Source organism: Microplitis demolitor, chromosome 10 (genome assembly GCF_026212275.2).
Source record: "Microplitis demolitor isolate Queensland-Clemson2020A chromosome 10, iyMicDemo2.1a, whole genome shotgun sequence".
NCBI classification, from domain to species: domain Eukaryota; kingdom Metazoa; phylum Arthropoda; class Insecta; order Hymenoptera; family Braconidae; genus Microplitis; species Microplitis demolitor.
The window spans coordinates 8120672-8142622 of record NC_068554.1 but is presented as its reverse complement, the minus strand read 5'-3'; the positions used below and the strand labels follow the sequence as shown (position 1 = coordinate 8142622).

Below are 21951 nucleotides of genomic sequence, written 5' to 3'. Positions count from 1 at the left end.
GCGGTCAACTTGGTGTCCAGTTGCGGCTGCAAGTTTCTCGTCAGTTTCTCGCCAACTTGGCTGTCAGGGATCAAGAACGACTTTACTCAATGACAACTGTACTCAATGGCTCAGCCAATAAGAAAGCAGGCGTCGGTAAGAAAGAAGTATGTAAGTCGGTCATTATCATATGGCGCTGAGTGAAGATTCTGAAATTATCTCAGTTTTTAATTAAGATAATGAGATATGATTCAAATATTATATAAAAAATAATTTAAAAAACAACGTTTATACAATAAAAATACTAAATGTACGAATGTTTTAATAGTTCTATAATTATTATAAGTTTATAATTATGAATTGAAGTATATTCATGTCTTTAATTGAAAAAATTTGTTTAAAAAATATAAAATTTCTATACATTAAATTTTGAAATTTACAGGTAAGTTGTTTTAACAGCCAATTTAATAACTAAACATAAAACTGCAAGGAATTAATGGTTGTTAAAATTTATTATTAAATGAAAATAAATATCAAATGGAATACAAAATAACACATAATTGACAGATTCTTAAGGATCCTGCAAAATGAGGTTTAGATGTTCAATATTGCCAATATTTGGTAGCTGTTCACCTGCAAAAAAAAAAAAAATAAATAATTTCTATTAAAAATCTGGAAAAGGTTCAAATATTTATAATTTTAAAACTGTCTACACGGAAAGAAAATTATGGGAATCATTCCCATAATAGTATAGGAACGATTCCCATAATGATATAGGAACCACTCTTGTAATATTATGGAAATCGTTCTCATACTATTATGGAAACCATTCCTATAATTAATGGGAATGGATCCTATAATTATAGAAACTGCTCCTATAATTTATGGTCGTAATTCCTATGATGGTATAGGAAAAAAATTCAGAAAATAATAGGAACTGTTTCCATAATTTTCTTTCCGTGTACCAACTTTCATTTATATAATGTTAAGGTAGTTCACTCGCGACATTCGTAGTCAAAAGTATAACATAATCGCAACTACAAAAAATTAGAGATACTCAATGCCAGAATATTTTATTTTTGTGAGAGACTGTATCCAATACATTTAAGTTTTAAATATACAGATGCACACTAATACAATCACACTGATGAGTATAATAAATGTGGCAACGCTACAAATATTTATATTGAATAGTCTATAGATTAAACGTATAGGTAGCAATCTTTATATCGTGTGAGTTTAATATATATGTAGTTTGTTATTATTGACAATTACAAAATTTGGATAGAATTAATTTTTGTGCATATTTTCATAATTTTTTTTTAAACTTGCAAGAAAATTGCAGTTAAAAAGACAAAAATTGTTTGATGTGTGCTACTTTGAATATCATAATTTTTCAAAATTCTAAAACTATTAGAAAAGCTCGGCTGACCAATTTCAAAACACAGTAACTGACAAAAATAAAATTTTTGAAATATGTATAGAATCATGTTCACAAAACTCCATTGGAACTAAAAATACTAAAAAATCGATTTTGAAAAATTTGTCACTTACTGTGTTTTGGAATTGGACAGCCGAGTTATCGTTAACATAAGTTAATATCAAAAAATAATTTTTTTGTTTGTTCCAAAAATTTTTTGACCTCCAATCCTTTCATGCCTAAAAATTAACCTAACTAAGTGACATTTGAATTTCCGCGGGTTAGGTATGACGACTGCAACGTTACCGAGTTGTAATTGCTGTATCCCACCACACGTCAAGTATTTTAAAATTATTTATATTTTAAAAATCAATATTTTTGAAACGAATCGATCAAGAAATTCGAGTTTTTTTTCAAAAAATTTCTAATTTTTTTATTTAACAGTGGATAAGTTTTTAAAAAAAATGGTAAAAACTGTTTCCAAGATATTCAGGAAACTACATGTTTTTCTTATACTTGGTAGAACTCCGGCATGTTAATTATGCACTTTTTGATTGTTAATATCTCGTCTTACAATCATTGACAAAATTTCGTTTTTTTTTCATTAAATATTAGACATTTTTGTTAATCTCACGTTTTAATTTCATCGCATTCCGAAGAAAAGTCATTTTACGAGTGAACTACCTTAATTAAATTAACAAAAACATAGTTTTGGACTCACGTTGATTATCATTTAATATTAAAAATATTGAATCATGAAGATCCCAATTCACTGCAGCATGTAGAAATTCTTGTAACGTATACCTGTATAAAAAACATTTTTAGTTTAATTTCTAAGATACACAACTTATAAAACTTACATATGATAGAGTAGAGTATATTTTCATTTTTAGTTAATATTAATTTTTTTTCGTATGTAAATATTTTATTATTTTCTAATATGACATTAATTCCCACAATCTATTTTTAAGCGGCCAAATGTGGCCGCAACGATTGAAATCGGGTCGTTTTTTCAAAAGAAACTATTGTCGGAAAAACTTTAATGGAGTGTGTGCGTGTGGTTTTTCTTTTAATACAATCGAAATCGTTTCACTGATTAATTCTCAAACTTTTTTAGTGTAAGAGGTTGGAAAACTGCCCTAGCTGCCTCTTTAAACACTATAATCAATTGTTTTGTTCAAAAGATATCGGCAATAAAAAGCGTCTACCGTGATTTAAAACTACTGGGATTTCATTTTTTTACATTTTCTCCTTAGTATTTCATCTATCAAGGGCATCCTTAGTCAATGTCTCCCACTTTTTTAATCTATCCGAAGATTTCGAACTGTTATAATCGCATTAAAATTTCATTACAAAAAAAAAAAAAAAAAAAACATTAAAGCATTAATTTAGAAAAAAACAATGTAGTTGTAATAAAAAAGAATAGCTTTCCGAATGTTAGAAAATTTACCATATTTTCAGCGGGAAATTAATATAAGTACAATAGGAAAAGTACCCCTCTAAATTATAGCTCCTCAAACTATAATTTAGTCATGAATTATATATAATTAATTTTTTTAATTTTTTTATAGCACAATTAAAAAATATTATTAGAGATATGAAGATCCAGTGGGGACGGTTAGATGCCGGAATTGATATAAATCGTCAACGCCGATCAGTTCAGCGTCATCATGACATCCGCGTTCAGCATCTTCAAGCATCTTTGAGATCTGGAAGGTAAAACAACTCAGCCAATTAATGAGCAATTGATGAAAAAAAATTAATATTAACTAAAAATGAAAATATACTCTACTCTATCATATGTAAGTTTTATAAGTTATGTATCTTCCCTGCTTAAAAAATCTCATAAGATCCGATAGCTTCTTATAAATTCTCATAGGAATTTTATGAGAATCAATAAGTTCTATGGAAAGCGGGAGTCCTCTTCTCATAGAACTTACTGAATTTTATGAGATTGTATAGGAAGTATTTAAAAAAATTATTTTCTCATAGATTCTGATAAGGGTTTCTTTATAAGAATCTATCGGAAAATACAAATGTTTATAAAAAATGAGTTTTTATAAGTTTGGATGGGATAAAATATTCACGGGATCTATAAGAAAATATAAAAATTTACAAAATTTCTATTCAGTTAAGAATGTATGAGGAAATGATTTAGTCACTAACAAATGGAATCTATGAGAAAATAAGAAAATTACCAAAATTTTTGTTTCAATGAGAACGTATGAGGAAATCATTCCGTCAGTAATGATGGGATTCTATGAGAAAATAATAAAATTGACAAAATTTCTATTTGGATGAGAATGTATAAGGAAATGATCTCGTCACTTACAACTGGAATCTATGAGAAAATAATAAAATTTACAAAATTTCTGTTTTAATAAGAACGCATGAGAAAATGATCCTGTCATTAATAATTGAATTTCATGAGAAAATAATAAAATTCATCATATTACCGTTTGTATGTTCAATGACTTGTTGTCTCATGTAAGTTACGGTACCCTGGTGGAAATATTTCCGAGAAAAAAGTCTAAGAAATTCTTCAGAAGTCTGAATAAAACTTTCTGGAAGTCTTACTCTTTCAGAAAAGTAAAACAAAACACCCCAAAAATCTTAAAAAGTCCTACGAACTCAGAATAACTCCTCAAAAGTCTAATATTTTCTGAAATTTCGGACTTTGTAGAAGAGTTATGAAGATTTACTAAGATTAATTCAGAGTTCAATGAAAAAACACGGAGAACACGCAAGAAGAGTTGTGAAGAGTTACTAAGACTAATTCAGAGTTTAATGAAGAAAACAGGGAATGCAAGAAAGAGTTTTTCAGAAATATTAAGTTTTATAAATTCTTATAAAATAGATATCAGTTTGGAGAGAAAAAAAATATTGATGCAATAAATCAAATCGTTATAATATTCAAAAATATATTTTGATCATTCTTAATTTTTTTCTGGTACATAGTTTTACGAGATTCTTTTGAATAGAGAACTTTAAACTTTACTAAATAACCTAAAATATTTGTTATCTCATTTAATTAAAAATTTTTTGACGTATCAATATGATACTGGTTCGTTTGAAAGGAAAGATGACAAAAAAAAACCGATAAACATATTTATATAAAGACAAATATGCAACGATAAATTATAAATACTAAAAGATACAAAAAAACTTTACCAAAATTAGCCGTTTTACATATTAGTCAATTTCACAGATATCGAAATGGAACTCCACATTGACATTGACTAATATGTAAAACGTCTAATTTTGGTGAATAGTTTTGTTATATATATTTTAGTATTTATAATTTATCGTTGCATATTTATCTTTGTAGAGATGTTTTATGATTGTGAATCTTAATAATTTGTAATAATGTTTCGCATCGTAGAGCCCTGACGAAGTTAACAAAGTTGACGAAACGTTGGCGATGACATCAAAAAGTTTTACATCAGTTTTTTTGTCCATCATTCCTTTTAAACTAACCATTATTATTACAATGGACAATGGAGAGTTTAACATGAATATCAATATAATGTATAACATTTTGAAACACAGTAATGGATCATTCATAAAAGTATAAGAACAAAAATTTTTTTAGCTTAAAAATTGAAAATAATTTCGAAATAAGTGCACACAATATGAATTTGGATTATGACTAGTTAAGGCCATTCTCCAAGGGTGCCCCCCACTTTTTTCCAAAAAATGTGGCGCTGCCTGGTGGCCGGCAGCCGCACTAAAAAAAGTACTAGAGCTGAAAAACTTCATAATTAAATTAAAATTATTTAGAATAAGCAGATGCAAAAAATATAAATTTTATAATGAATAAAAAAATTAAGATTATTTTTTTAAATCATTAGTTAGTTTAAGAAAAATTTAAAACCTGAGATTGGAAAATAATATTTTCATTGACCTTGAACTGTCAATATCATATTTATTTTATATGAGTAATTAAAAAATAATTTTAATATTTATCCAAAAAAGGCCAACGTACAAGTAATTTTAAAGACACGTAGAATATTCAAAAAATTACTTACAGTAATTATAAATACCCAGCTGAGCGTAGTTTCTTTAATAAATTTCAGCATTATATTTGCCATTTAGTAACTTTTTATTTTGACAGATGTAAACATCAGGTCTGTACTATTTTGTGGGCGCGTGCAGGGCGCTCAAATATTGTAGCGGGAAAAATTAAATTTTTTAAAAATTCATTTCTTTCAGAATTAGTAACCCTGGAGAGAATGAATTCGCCCAACTTATATATATATATATATATACAATAACGTATGATTACATATGAGGTACATATAATTATTTATAATTATGTATGTGTATAACATTATCATATCAACATTTATATATACAATGTAAAAATCAAAATTGTAGATTTTTTTTTTACTTAAACTCTTTAATCTATGATTATGAAATCATTGAAAAAAATGCATGTACTTATATTCAAGAAACGATCAAATATTGGTCTTATTCACTTTCGTTGAGACTTATTTGACTGAACTTGTATAAAGATATTTCCGTTATTCAACAAATATTATTTGGCGAAAGTAAATAATTTACATTTGTGATTGTCTCTTGAATAAGTACATGATTTTTTTACAATGATTTAGTAATCATAGATAAGAAAATAACTGAAAAACATCGGAATTTTGAAAAATTTTCACAAGATAGTTTATAGGAGATGAAATAGCCTAAAAAAAAAGTCATACGGTATTTTGTGACAAGTCTCATAGTTTCGCCAAAATAGTCAAAAATATTTCAATTCTTCGTACTTTAAACTTTAACTTGATAATACTTATGAACTGGTCGATTTATCAAAAAATTATAAGGGCCTTTTTTTATAGCACGTCGAATTTCTATAAAAAATGTATATAAATCTGTTCGACCTATCGATCTGCTCATAAGTTATAACTCTTGAAAAAATAATTTTCTGATCGATTCTAAGGGCTTGACACTGAAATAAAAATAACTAGAAAACAATGCGGAGTTTCGAAAAATTTTATGCGTCATACATTGTCAGGAATAAATTTACTGATTAAAAAAGGGCTATGACTTTTTGTGATAAGTCAGCTTGTTTCGCCGGAAAAGTAATAAGACCTCAAAATTTACTATGAATTTGTCTTCAAGCTTAAATTACTTTCTCGAAGTCAAGTTAGAGTAATTTTCGAAATCTTTTTACTTTTTCGGCGAAACTATCGGACTTACCATAAAACGTCATAGAATCTTTTTTGTAGATAATTTTATTTTCTACAAATTGTAGTAACAGTTACTATCAGGATGGTAATATTTACTATCAGGGTGATAATATTTACTTCTGCAATAAATTTCGTAACAGTTACTATCAGGATGGTAACAATTATAATTTCTGATGGTAACTGTTACCATGTGGATTATAAATATAACTATTTAAAATAATATAATAATGAACTCTAGTTACTATACAGGATTGTAACAATTATCATAAATATATGGTGAATATTACAATCTACATGATTTATATACAATCATGTAGATAATATTTACTACTATCTGATTGATGGTAGAAATTTTTACCATAGCTAGATAGTAACTCCTATTATTTATTTACTGAGTGTAAGTTTTCGAGGTCTCACATACGCTAAATCTTTTTTTTTAATGATTTTCAAAGCAACTAAAGAAAATTTCAGCTACCGTTAAAAAAAAAATTTCATTTTTGCGGGCACAATGAGATACTTCCTTTCGAACGAAATTTAATATTAAAATCAATTATGATTCATCAAATTAATAATCAATTATTAAACAACTACGGTACATATCTTCTTTTAATACTTTTTTAATGATACGAAATTCAATTAATTGATACCAATAAATAAAAAATCGCGTGACCTTGACAAGTCCGTTGTAAAGCACAACCTCTCCGCTTCGCGTTCGAGGCGTGCAAAATAAAATTTTATTATTACTATTTCTGAAAAAAATGAATTTTTAAAAAATTTAATTTTTCCCGCTACAATATTTGAGCGCCCTGCACGCGCCCACAAAATAGTACAGACCTGATGTTTACATCTGTCAAAATAAAAAGTTACTAAATGGCAAATATAATGCTGAAATTTATTAAAGAAACTACGCTCAACTGGGTATTTATAATTACTGTAAGTAATTTTTTGAATATTCTACGTGTCGTTAAAATTACTTGTACGTTAGCCTTTTTTGGATAAATATTAAAATTATTTTTTAATTACTCATATAAAATAAATATGATATTGACAGTTCAAGGTCAATGAAAATATTATTTTCCAATCTCAGGTTTTAAATTTTTCTTAAACTAACTAATGATTTAAAAAAATAATCTTAATTTTTTTATTCATTATAAAATTTATATTTTTTGCATCTGCTTATTCTAAATAATTTTAATTTAATTATAAAGTTTTTCAGCTCTAGTACTTTTTTTAGTGCGGCTACCGGCCACCAGGCGGCGCCACATTTTTTGGAAAAAAAGTGGGGGGCACCCTTGGAGAATGGCCTTAACAATATGAAAAATCTCTTTCCCAAAAGTATAAAGTTACGTGGTTCTCCACTAAGTACGGAAAAAAGCAATTTAACATCCTGTTGTAATTTTTTTTTAATAAATATATGTGTATACATGATTTAGAGAAAAAAAAAAATCTTTACAAAATTTTTTTTTTATACAAAATTATTAACAAACGTGGTTAATATATGTAAGATAATAAATGACAAACTATTAGGATTTTTGCTTGAAGTTGATTTAATCACCATAACATCCTTTTGGTATATTTATTATATAATATTTTGTTCCTATTTTTTTTAATATTCCGGGTCGCATTATAGAGTTTGGTTTACATACATATAAATCATTAGTTATAAGGCACTCATTGATGCTATGAACAGTTACGTGTCGAGTAGAGTGGAAAAATTTTCCTGTGTGTTTTATTTCCTGGTAGAATATTTTTATTTCTTCATTTCCATTTTTATCCTCGAAACAACAAATATTGCTTATCATTCCTTTTTTATCATCTTTTAACATTATTATCGTATCATCTATTTTTTGACACAAGCGATAACCTTTCGATGTGTAACGGTTTCCGTCATAAATCAATCTATTGTATGACTTACATTTAACAGGAGTAAAATCAATTGCTTTTTTTTCTGAATCATTTAAGTTGTATTTTTTTCCATTCCCTATTAAAATACAATCATCAATTTTAAATATATTTTTAAGACGGCCTGTTAAATTTCTATCACAAAATTTGTGAAATGCATCACTAAGTTTAAACCGTTCGCTGAAAGCAGGGAGTGATTTTTGAAAAAAATATCTTCTTGCAATTTGAAGACCTACATGAGAAGGACTTTTTTTCATCTTTAAAATGAAGTGATTTTCATTTTCAAAGCAAAAAGTATTATGTGCCCACAGTGGACCTAAATTAGCTACACTATTGACCATATGTAAAAGTAAGTGTACATTATACGTCATATGTTCTGATCCAAAATATTCTTGATAGTAGGAAACATATCGAATAAGTAATCCGTCTGCAGTTTGTAGCATTTCAATTGTAATTTTATCTTCCAAAAGAATCGTCACAGCTTCCACAAGTAATGCCAAGTGATCCAAGTATTGATGTGGAATTATTTGACTTAAACATAGTAACGAGTAAAAAAGCAACCATGAACGCCATTCTGAAGCTTTCCACTTATTTCTTTCAATTATATCTCGCGGTGATCGTGTTATAGATGTTGGGTGTTTAAATGTTAATAATATTCTATTGATTGCTTCCAGTTGATTAGGACTTCCCGCATAATATTCTTCTCCGAACGATGATAATAACAATTCTGTATGTTGTTTCACAGTTCCAAGCAAAATTGAATGTAAATAGTCGGGAGACATTCCGTCAACTAAATCAAAATATTTTAGATTCATTAATTGTGATGGACCCCATACACCTGTAACATCTTGTCTGTACTCATTTTCACTTGCCAAAACCATTTGATCTTTTATAGATTTATCAGTTCTTTTTACTGGTACTTTCGTTAACATAGTAAATTTACAACATTTATTTACAGTTTCCGTAGGGTGTTCACAAAACGTACACCCATATCTACCATTATATTGCTTCATGTTAAGCATTTTACACCTAGCAACAGAATCGACACAAGCACACAGTGGAACAAATTTACTTGTAATGGTTTGTTCACCCAATTTCCACTTTAAACCTTTATTAGATAAATCGTTTGCTTCATCAACAAATGATTTCAAAAAAAGATTCATATCAGGTTCTACTTTGTCTACCCAAAGACCAGTCATTATAAGATGTTTTGATTTTAATTTTGGCGGCAATTCATTTATAGTTACGTATGTGGGCCAAATTGAAAGATTACTAGATTTTGCTGCCTGGCAACCATCGGTATTAAAAGTGTAGGAAAAATTGTATTTATTACATAAAGGATTATTTGGTCCAGGAGTTGATAATTTTTTATAAATGTGTCCATCGGTTATATTTTTTTATGGAATTTTCTTCTTCTTCCTCTTCATTTTCAATAAGATTTAATAGTACTTCTTGAACTTCGGAACTTTCGAGAATTTTTTTCAATTGACTAGCAAAATCTAGGGTTAAAAAATACGATATGTTCGATGAAGTGTAATGTTTTTCACAATTTTGGCAAACAAATTCGTTACTATTCAACGTTGAACGGACGCCGAAATAATAAAAACATTCATTGCAATATAAATGATGTGAGAAATTATTATTATTCATTTCCAAGATTTGGAATAATTGAAATTTCGATGCTGGAACGACATTACTTCCAAATAATGTGTTGATCATAGATAGAATACCAGTTATAGCTTTCCATGTCAAAGACTCTTAAGCCCCAAGCATGAGTGTCATCATCATTGCTTCTCCGCGTGTAACTGAAGTACATTGACAGAGCGGTTGATTGTAACAGTAAGTATCAGATTCTTCACTTCTAGAAGTTTTCTAAAAAATGAAGTAAACTCATTAATTATTCACTACTTATTGCTAATAAGTTTATGGAGTTCAAAAAATTTTCGATTTATGAAATATAAGGAAAAATTCCCTGTAAGTTTCAGCCCTTAATTCTTATTTTAAGTACTTTGCATTTGGTTTGAAGTTTTCCCATTAAAAATACATTGGGAAGTTAGGATTTTTTTTTCTCAATTCTGTAAATCTCTGCCGCATTGTAACTTATCGGGTCAGTGTTTGTGGCATTTTTTAATTAATTTAATACTCTTCAAAATTCACCCAAGTAATTTTACTGAGACTCTAATTGTTTTTTCTATACTGTTTCTAAAAATCATTTTTTTTTTTTAATAATGATGTAGGTATTTATTTGATTTTGACTAAATAACGAAATTTATAGTAAAAATACAGGTAACGATTTTTTAGGGAATTTATTTCTTTACAAAAAAGGTCCTTTTAGTTAAGTGGCTCAAGTTCTTCGTTTACGTGATATAGGGATTTTATTAATTTTGTAAATAAAATATTTGTCAAAAATTTTTCCGAAGCGTATCAAATTCAATCCTTCGTATTTTCATTAATGGGTTTTAATTAATAATAATAAAATTATTTACTTATTTAAATTTAAAATTGAAAGTAATTTGGTCTAATTTAAAAGAAAAATATTTTATCTACAAAATTAATAAAATCCCTAAGGTAAAAGCCCCCATTATTGGAACTATAAGAATGTCTGTGATTGTTTGAATTTTTTTATCGTATTTAAAATTAATATAATCAACTTTTTTGCATTGGACGTTTTAATTGATGTCTCTACTTGTATATTTAAACTAATTTACTCAAATAGCAATGAATCAAATAAAAAATATATTAATTAAAAACCAACAAGTCGAGTGCAGGTATTATTGAAGGGGTAAAATAGTGTCAGAGCCAACTATTGACATATACCATGGACCCCATTATTGACAGGTCTAATGCGCATGCGCGGCAGTTTATAAAAAATGATTAAAGACCACCGTCAATTAGGTTCAAATTAATAATAAATGTTTTAATTGAAAACGACAAAATACGATAATTACAATTAAAAATTCATCTAGGACACACTTTTATTTTTTTATAAATTCGACGACACTATTCTTGATTCGACAATTTTTTATTCAATGTTTTGTTTATTATGAAATTACTAGACAGCGTGTTAACATAAATTTATCGATATGTATGTTAAGGAGGTTAAATTACTTGAGTTTGTGGCCTGTCGCTAGTTGACACACGTGAATTTTTATGTACCGACTATTGACGCCCGCTATTTTGAAATGATAATTAAGATTTATCAGTCTAAATTAATGATTCTGGGGTTATTTAGACTATAGATAAACTGAAACAATTAATAATAATACACTTACATTAGAACTATATAAGGAAATTCGTTTCTAAAAATACGATCTCTCTAAACGAAATTGTTAAGAAATTTCAAACATTCTAGCGAAAGTGGCCTAGTCGGGAAAATAAATTTTTTTTACAGCGAATAGTTTATACCCAGAAATAAAATTGAACTATTTTTCCATTTAAAAATATCAAAAAATTGATAAGAAGTTTTGAGCAATGTGATTATTCATACAGTTAATTAAAAAATTAATAAATTAAAACAATATGTCAATAATGGGGGCTTTTACCTTATATCACGTGAACAAAGAACTTGATCCACCTAACTAAGAGGATGTTTTTTGTGAAGAATCAAATTTTCTAAAAAATCATTACCTGCGTTTTTACTGTAAATTTCGTTATTTAATCAAAATCAACTAAAAACCCGCATCATTATAAAAAAATCGGTCTGTCAGTTGACCCTGTGGACCAGCCCCAAAACTTCCCGCTCATTTCGAGCTCCTCGAGCTCAAAAAATTGTTGTCGATACATTTTCGAGCTCTTCGAGCTCGAAAATACTTTTGTATGCCTTTGTTTTCGAAAAATAACGTTTTTTACCATTTTTTATACAACGATATCTCTCGAACGAATAAACCGATTGAGACGTTTAAGGTAGCAATCGACGCATTTTATTGAGTTCTACAACTAATCAGATTTTGAAATTGATTTATCCAGTCGTTTTGGAGAAATTCCCAAAATACTAAAAAAATTTTTTTTTTTTATTCTATCGTTAACGGTTTCTCTTGAACGAATGAACCGATTCTAATGGTTGAGGTCGTATTCGGCGCGGCTTACAAAGCTTTAGAGCTGATTAGATTTCGGAATCAATCCATCGAGCGAATTAAAACTTATTCAAAAAAAAACATTTATGAAAAAATTTTATTTTTGAAATATCTCCGAACGTACCTTACCGATTAAGCTTAAATTTTCAGTGTTTATAGTAAATAACAAGCCGCGTCGAATGACACCTCGAAAATCAAAATCGGTTCATCGGTTCAAAAGTTACAGAATATTTACATACATACATACACTCGGACATCATCTTGAATTTAGTCAGAATAGCCTCCTAGAACCTGAAAACGTCGACATCTGTTAGAATTTCGATTTTCACAATTCGGGGTGAAATCAATAACTTCCCGAATTTTCGAAAATTTGCAATTTTCTTAGCGGGAAGTAAAAAAAAGAAAATTATTTTTAAAAACTACAGAAAAAACAATTAGAGTCTCAGTAAAATTACTCGGGAGACTTTTGAAGCGTATTAAATTGTTTTAAAAATACCACAAACTCTGACCCGATAAGTTGCAATGCTGAGATTTACAGAATTGAAAAAAAAAAAAAAAATACTAACTTCTCTATGTATTTTAAATCGGAAAAATTCAAAATCAAATGCAAAGTACTTAAAATGAAATTTAAGTGCTGAAACTTGCAAGGAATTTTTTATTTTTAATGTCTACAACAATATTTTGAAGTGGGAGTGACTAAAAAAATAGTCGTTCCAAACAGACGACACATTTTACATTTTAAAAAAGAACTCTGAAAAAGTTGTTCAGAATGCCAAAAAAATGACCCTCCTAAAACGGCAACTTAATTTTAATATAAAGGGGTGTTTCGTCACGATTTTCTATTTCCCATTTGATTAACATGGGAAATTTTTTTAACTTTCCGCTACGAAAATTGCAAATTTTCAAAAAAAAAGAAGTTATAGGTTTTGTTCTGATTTTCGAAAATCGAGTTTTCATCAGATGTCGACGTTTTGAGGTCCTAGGAAGCTATTCTAAATATTTCCGGATGGACGTCCACGCGCGCGTGTGTCTGTGTGTGTGTGTAAACTTTTTTTGTCCGATGATATCTTTGGAACAAATCAACCGATTTCAACCTGCTTGGTGACAATCAATAGGACTTACCAAGACTTAACATTGATTAAATTTTTGGGTTTGATTGGTCATGTAGTTTACAAGTTATATGACAAATAAAAGTTAAAAAATTCTTTTTTAGGTTTTCTTGCGTATAATTCATAAACCACTTGCTCGATTCACCTCAAAATGTAATCAGTTTTAAATCTTGGTGAGCCCTTTCGATTACTATCAAGAACGTTCAAATCGATTGATTCGTTCCAAAGATATCGTCGGACAAAAATTTTATTTTTTCAGTGAAGGTATGTTTTATCGGTCTAATAGATTTTTGAGCTCGAAAAATTAAAAAATTTACAAGTAGTAATGTTTTCGAGCTTCCTGAGCCGAAAGTTTTGGGGCGGGTTCGCAGGGTCGGGTGGTTTTCAGATTTTTTTTTCAAGTTCGAAATTTTATCACGCATTAGCAAATTGACGTATCATAAAAATCAATAAAAAATATTTGTTGGAAATTGAACGCCCTATAAAAAGTTTTTTTTCTCGCCTCCGGGCGGAAAGCGTCAACTTTCGTCCCGCTCTGCAAAACGAAGTTGCCGCTTTCCGCCTCCGTCGACGAGAAAAATAGTATAAACTCTTCGGGAAGTAAATAAGAAAGCCTCAGATCACACGTTTGTTGACCTCAGCTTCGCCTCGACCAACAATTACATGCGATCTGAGACATTTCTTACTTTCCTTCCCTAGGTGTGTAATATACTATTTATCATTTTTCGATAAGTTCAATTTTTCAAAAGTTATTCAAGGTCAAAGCTTGATACGTTGTTAATTTTATCACTATTCAACTTTTTCGGTGAAACTATCAGATTTATCGTAAAATATTATGAAACCATTTTTGTCAACAATTTTATTCCTTGCAAATTATTTTGGATAGAGTTTTTTTAAATTCCGCATTGTTGCTGACGAAAAAGAAATCCAATGCGTACCAGTATTTTAAAAGCCTGTGACTTGGTCAAAAATAAACCACATGGCTATTTTTTTTTGTTAATTCTCTTTGTTTCGGGGTGTAGTTTTTGAAAAAAACAACAAAATTATTTATAGGTGTTTTCGATTTATTTTCCACTTTTTTGAATTAAATCAACAATTTTCCGAGGTTTACCAATTTTGTTTCTCAGTTTTTTGAAAAAAATCGAAATTTTTTTGATGATCACTACTTGCAATTTTTTTTTCAATAGACTTTGAGATTTTTTTCTGCGTCTCCGAATCGCTTCGAAGTATTTTTATAAGAAATATTGTATACTGCAGAAAAATTTTTGCTTCAATCAATTAAAAAAAAACATCAATTAGGTGATTTTAAGGATGTACGAAAAATCTTAAACTTTTTTTTGAGAAAGAAACAGCATAAATACAACAATATTGCTTTATTTTTCTCAAAAAGTTCATTTCAAAACAAAGAAAATAAAAAAAAATTTCATTTGCTTTACTATTAACCAATCGACAAGCTTTTAAAAAAGAAAAATCAATTTTTTTGAAAAAATCGCAACTCGATTACGATTAAAAAAAAATCAAAACAGCTTCTGTTACTGAATACAACTTTCAAAGAATCTAAGAATTTAAAATTCGAAGTGCTCGATTAGGCATGGAAAAACCCATATACATTATGTATAATATAGTGTAAGCCGTCTTACAATATTTTAAGCTTCACACAGTTGAAAATTTTGTGTTCTTGTGTATAAAAATTCAATGGTTAAATATTTCGTGTCAATTACTCTGTACTATCAAGTGTAAATTTAACTATAGTTAAATGTGTTATCTATCTGATCTCAACAAGTTTTAAACCTGTGTTATTGTTAGATACAAGTATAATGTGTTAAGTTAATACAAAAAATTGAGTGGACCATTTGAGATATGTGATTTGTGTTAAATTTAACACAAATATTTCAACTGTGCATTTGTATTTATTTATAACAACACACTGAAATTTTTCGTTAAATTAAAATTATTCACAAGTAAAAAAGTAACTTTTAATATCGAATTCAATCAGGTTTGACAAGCCGATATCAATCCTAATATTTTACAATATAAAGAAAACACTAATTGTTAAATACACTTTCGAAATCGCATCTTTCATTCAAAAAAATAACTAGACTTATTTAAATGTAAAAAAATTAACTGTTACATAGAATCATTTAGCTAAGAAAAAAAAAGGTGGGTATGTTACAACTTTTATAATTAGTTTGATTTATTATTTGACAACATATATACCTGGTTAAACTTGTTATTAGAACCCATACAAAAATCTTCAGCCGATGGTGAGTCTTCAGCCTACGAAAAAAAAAAAGATAATTATAATATTCTAAATTTTTTTTTTATTTCATTAACTAAACGTTAGTATATTACGTCAAACCAAATTTCTCGGTCCAGGGTTTCTGTATCATAGTCTCCATATATCCAAGAATCAGGCACCGTATGGATTGTAGTTGAGCTTTGATCATAGATAGGAGAAGCAATGATTTCATCCACATTTTCTACTGACGATAAGTTGTTATCTTCAGAAATTTCCACGTGAGCAATAAATTAGTTGCATTTGTATCATGATCATCAACAGTTTGATTGTAAAGTTGATTACTTTTATTTGCAGTTGTATCCTAACGAAAAAATCAAAATATTATATACATAAGTTTTTTTTACAAAATATTTCAAATTTATATTCATAACATTATAATTGTCTGAATGAATGTATCATTAGTTTTTTATGACCCTAAAGTTAGCCGACATCCGCCATTTTTAAGATAAAAAATCTTATAACTTTAGAAAAAAAAATTTTTTTCAAATTTAAAAAAAATACTCGTGTAGATTTTTTAATTTTCTAGACGAGTATTTTTTTAAAAAAAATTAAAAAATACATACTCGACTTATAATTTGAAATTAAATTTTAAGATTACTGATTTTTTATTTAAAAATTTAGAAACCTCATAAATTTTTGATTTTTACTTACAATTTTAAGAGGTTTACAAAAAGTTAAGTTAAGAGGTTTGTAAAAATTTTGAAATAAAAAATCAGTAACCTTAAAATTTAATTTCAAATTATAACTAGAGTATGTATTTTTTGATCTTTTTTAAAAAAAAACTTGTCTAGAAAATTAAAAATCTACACGAGCATTTTTTAAAAATTCGAAAAATATTTTTTATAAAGTTATAAGATTTTTTATTTATAAAATGGCGGATATCGGCTAACTTCAGGGTTATTTAATTATTATCCAAGAAATAAATAAATTTATTAAACTTATACTTACAGCGCAACGAATTTTTTTTATTTTGTCATAAAAAGTTGATCGCGGTATAACGCCGTCACCATCAGGACCCAAATATAATTTATAAGGGCCTCGCTTCATTCTTCAATTTCACTTGTAATAACTCATCACAATGAATTTATAATTAAAATACAATAGCCTGTCTTAATTAAAATGGATAGAAGTAAAACTATCACTCTTATCTGATTAAATAATACTAAATTGAGGTTTGAAAGTTTTATTAAGCTACACTATTATATACTTTACAAATTTTCAGTCCTTATTGTAGGCTATTATTTACATAATTCACTAATCAGATAACTGATCACCACATACAATTTATGTTTCAATAAAATAAGATTTCACTTTGGCTGTTCGAATAAAGCAACTAAATAATGCAATTGATTTATTTCACGATATCAGAAAAATCACATTTCATCTAATTACATTTATCAGACACGTACTCATGAGCATGAGATCTACACAAATGACTATAATTTATGACGATAAGCGTGTCAGTCTAAATATAGTCAATAGACGAAATGCTTCCTCTTTGTTTACTTTTGGCTGTAGCTAACCCGTGTTATGAGTGCATCCAGATCACGTGTAACTCAAGGCGCTAAAGTTCTTTCAAATTGTATTGGCTCTTGCAGGGGTGAAGTAACATCTTAAGTCAGAAGGATCTCCAACTCCCTACTCTTCAGCCTCTCCCCTCTTATGCTTGTATATACACATGCTTACATATACATTCGATCCTTCATGTATTTGTATATCTATATTTACTAAATATAGCTATACTAATACATGGAGTGATCAAGTACTAGATCTTTTACCTTATTATATTCATTAAAACTTGATTTTTCTATCCCTATCAAACATGTATAAAAAACATATTTTTAATCCCTCTATATACATATATATATATATATATATATATATATATATATATATATATATATATATATATATATATATATATATATATATATATATATATATATATATATATTTTTTATAATTATATTTTTTATATATTCGAACAATTTATATATTTAAACATACGTTTTTTTATAAATTTTTTTCATAGGGGGGAGCTCGAGCTCTTTGTTTTTCATGTAAATTATTAAGAACGTAATAACTTATTACTAATAACTAATTATTCATCATTAATTAAGTAATTAATAAGTTATTTAAAATTTAAAAAAATTACGATAAAGCACCATTAAAATTTGAAAAAACAAAAAACATTTCATTGTTTTAAAGGCGAGTCAGTACTCGAGTAATATTTTTTTTTTAGATAAATAATAAATTCAAAAGATAGTGACGATAACGACGGATCAAAAGTTAAAAACAAAAAAAAAAAATTTCCTTCCAAGCCGAGTCTTTATGCGCTACTCTGGTACGCCGCATGGAGAGGGTAAATCATGACGTGTGATGTGCCTACACTTTTAACAACAACAGTTGATGCCTCTACCCCCGTTTTGAGATAAATGGTTAGTCTGTGGTGTTTTTATGCGGTAGAGCGCGTGCCGTGCCTATTGTACATCCGTGTAAGCATTCTAACTGTCGTTCAGTCGTGTTAAGTGACCCGAGCAAATCAAACAAAAGCAAATTTCTAAAATGAAGTACGCATTGGTATTAGTACCTAAAGAGGCTGATAAAGAACTGATTGTTAGCACTAAATATATAAAAAATTTCGTTAATTATAACCGATGGACAAAAAATAATGTTTTTCATTACCAGAGGGGCGAAAGAAAATTCAAATGTGTGATACTACATATTGCAGGTAAGGTCATTGAAATAAAGTTTTTTAAATAATTTAACTTCGATATTTTTTAAACTACCGAATCACTTTTTTGTAAATTTTTTTTTTTTGATATTCACATAATGAATAATATTTCAAGTTTGCTGATTGAATGTGGCCCAATTAACTGTTTTGTATGTTATTCGGTGAAATAAGTTTTGTACAGACAGTTGTCAATAAGATTTCAATGCAAGCACATATTAAATATCTTTTATTTATGTAATAAATAGAAATCATATGAATATTATGAATTACTGACATTGAAATTAATTATGTATCACTAATAGAATGTAACTTTATTTCGAAACATTATAACCCCTTAAAAAAAAAAATTGATGAAAAAATAGATTTTTAATCGCTAACTTTTGGTTAATTTTCCTATATATTTTTTATATTTTAAATTTAATTTAAATGTATGAAAATATAATTATGAAAATATAAAAAAAATATTTTTAATTCAACCACCAACACATGGAAAAAAATTTATATATTTTTAATAATAAAATTTTCCGTGCATCACTCGAATTTTTAATATAGTCACATTTTCCATGTAAGTGTTTATATTGGGTCATGTCAATATTTTGATCTCGAAAAAACTTAAATTTCACTGAATATATATTATTATTTTAATTCATCAATTACAAAATATTCGTTATTTTTGCAATTAAAATAAATATGATAAAGATGGTAATTTAAAAAAACAATAAAACATTGAATGACAATTTTTACGTTGTATTTTATAATACATTTATAATACAATTATTATAAAATTTTTTCAGCTAAGCCAATACATAGGTCGGTTAGCTAATTGAATCAGCTTTAATTTGCATTTTTTAGAGATTCGTAAGACACTTTGTTGCTGAGATATCAGTCTTCAAAAGGATAATGATCCTTTTGGGTTTGATCATCGATATTTCAGGTACGAATTATCGCACAGTAAACTTGAGGGCGGCGTTAAAAACTTGAATAAATTTCTTACAAGGTCCTTTAATCATTTACAATAAAATTTTTTTTTTTATTTTTAACATCCATTAGCAGTAAGTATAAAAAAATTTCTTTTTTTGATTTTTTAGAGAATCAACCGCTACTCTGCAAATATCGATAAAAAGACTAATGTTGCCAGGTACTTTTTTAGCTGAATATACCCCCAATAATCCTGTAAATTTTTGAATTGATCTATCGAATCGTTTTTCGGAGTCAATTGATCAAAGTTTTTCTATTAAATTAAAGGAAAGAGTTTTGTTCCTTTCATTTTGTAATCATAATCAAAATAAAAAAATAGTTCTTTTTCGACTTTTCTTCCATATTTACTTTGGTTATTCTGCAAATGCAAGAAAAAGACAAAAAAAAAAGTTTACAAAAAATCTCCAAAAAATTTTTCGAAAACAAAAAAAATAGTTTCAATTTTTTTTTTAGATTTTTTTTGACATGTTTTAGAAATTTTTATTTTGTTCTTCACAAAGTTACAGCCTTGCAAAAATTATTAAAAAATTTCTAAAAATTTTCTGTTTTTTCATTTTATGGCATGAATGTAATTTCATCAAAAAAATTTGTCTTCATATCATTGCGTAAATATAATGAGTTACAATTCAATACATGTAATGATCATATGTCAAAATTTTTTGTATAAAAACATTTTTTACTGATTGTTATTCCAAATAGTCATCTATGCATACGCCAAAAAATTGTTGTTCGAAATTGAACCTATTTTTTCATTATTGCGCTGTGTAAGCTCAATATGTTAAATGTTTTTACATTTCGAGCTTTTTGAGCTCAAAAGTGTGATGATTTTCCATTATTTTCGTAGTTTATACAGTAGGATCTAAAATTATCAATATGTTTTAGAGCTCAATCGTTCATTTTATTTTATTTTAAAAATTTTAGATGTAAAAAAGCAAAACGAAAATATCACTTAAAATTTATCTAACCACCATTTATTTTTAACCGATTATTGAATCTGTGTCATTAGTCCTTACTATTGAGTACTCAACAATAAAATAAAATTTATTATGTTTTTGTAGGATATGTCATCAATATCAACAGGGCGCAATGTTTCGGAATCTCGTCCTATTTTAAAGAGCATATTGGTAAGCGTAATATAAATTATATTCGATATTAACATTTTAATTTTCATCATTGAGCTCATAATTATCAAACTTATTTAATAAATGCGATTTATATTCAGAATGTAGATTCAAATCAGTTGACAAAGCAACTGTACGAAGAGAACACAAAAAAAGAAGAAGACATACGAAAACTGAAACGTGAGCTTCAGCAATCTAAATTAACAATAGCTCTAAACCAACGAAAAATAGAAGAACTACAACAACAGCTACAACATCAACAACAACAACCACAACAACAACAACAACAACAAGACCAACAACAATTACAATGTCCTTATCGTAATCCTAACTATTACCTAACTAACAGCATGTTCCACGTTGGAGATAACATAAATATCCCCAGCAGTGTAGCCCGTACTGCATTCGATGCTCATACTCTTTCGAAATTCATTATTACCATGGCTCATGAGATTTGGAAGCCTATAACACTTTCTCAACGCGTAGTCCGAAAACAAAAAAATACAAGAGATCGTAAGGAATTAACTCCTCGTAAAAAAGAACTATTGAAGCTACATTACATTAATTATTTAAATGAAAAAGTAAAATTTCGTGAAATACGTGATATGGAGATCGTCAATTATAACACTTATCTTGATAGAGCAATAACTAGTGCAAAAAAGAAAATTTTAACAATAACTAATTCTATTTAGTATTTCATCATATCGTTATTTAATTATAAATTTAAGATAATAATGACTGCCATGATACTTAATTTAAAATATTTATTGTATTTATTGTAAAGTCCAGAAGCTAACATAAGCTAAATTTAACTTTGAAAAATTTTTATGCAATAAAAATTATTGCCTTTCTAGCCGGAACATTCAAAAATTTGTTCAAAATATTCTTTACAAACAATTATTAGGCTAGTTAATCATTTTAAAATAAAAGTCGATTAAATAAATTTTAATTGTCGTAAGTTCTCATTGAATTTCAACGATTAATATTATTTATTGTCAAGGAAGATTTTTAATTAAAACTTGATCGATCGTAGAAAATTTAAGTTCTCATCTAAATACCGTTAACTTGTGAAAAGTTGATTTTTTATATTATCAAAGTTTAAAAATAGAAACAGAAAATTTTTTTTTAGCGCAGTATG

The 21951-nt window shown here is 27.7% G+C and overlaps 2 protein-coding genes across 4 annotated transcripts; one reads left to right on the top strand and one right to left on the bottom strand.

Annotated features, from left to right (window-relative positions):
• Positions 1-8144: 8144 nt before the first annotated feature.
• Positions 8145-17810, bottom strand: LOC106693851 (uncharacterized). The gene is made up of 4 exons (XM_014443193.2): positions 16929-17810; positions 16034-16281; positions 15899-15958; positions 8145-10371 (listed from the first exon to the last, which is right to left on the bottom strand). The coding sequence occupies exon 4, from the start codon at positions 9696-9698 to the stop codon at positions 8145-8147; it is 1554 nt and encodes a 517-aa protein (XP_014298679.2). The 5' UTR covers positions 9699-10371; positions 15899-15958; positions 16034-16281; positions 16929-17810.
• Positions 8774-21535, top strand: LOC128668765 (putative mediator of RNA polymerase II transcription subunit 26). 3 transcript variants are annotated; one of them, XM_053742405.1, is made up of 5 exons: positions 18269-18711; positions 19509-19648; positions 19803-19852; positions 20751-20816; positions 20915-21535. In XM_053742405.1, the coding sequence occupies exons 4-5, from the start codon at positions 20754-20756 to the stop codon at positions 21503-21505; spliced, it is 654 nt and encodes a 217-aa protein (XP_053598380.1). In that variant the 5' UTR covers positions 18269-18711; positions 19509-19648; positions 19803-19852; positions 20751-20753; the 3' UTR covers positions 21506-21535. The 3 variants fall into 3 exon arrangements, with proteins under 3 accessions (XP_053598382.1, XP_053598380.1, XP_053598381.1); XM_053742406.1 differs by lacking the exon at positions 19803-19852; XM_053742407.1 differs by lacking the exons at positions 18269-18711; positions 19509-19648; positions 19803-19852 and adding an exon at positions 8774-8848.
• Positions 21536-21951: the final 416 nt, after the last annotated feature.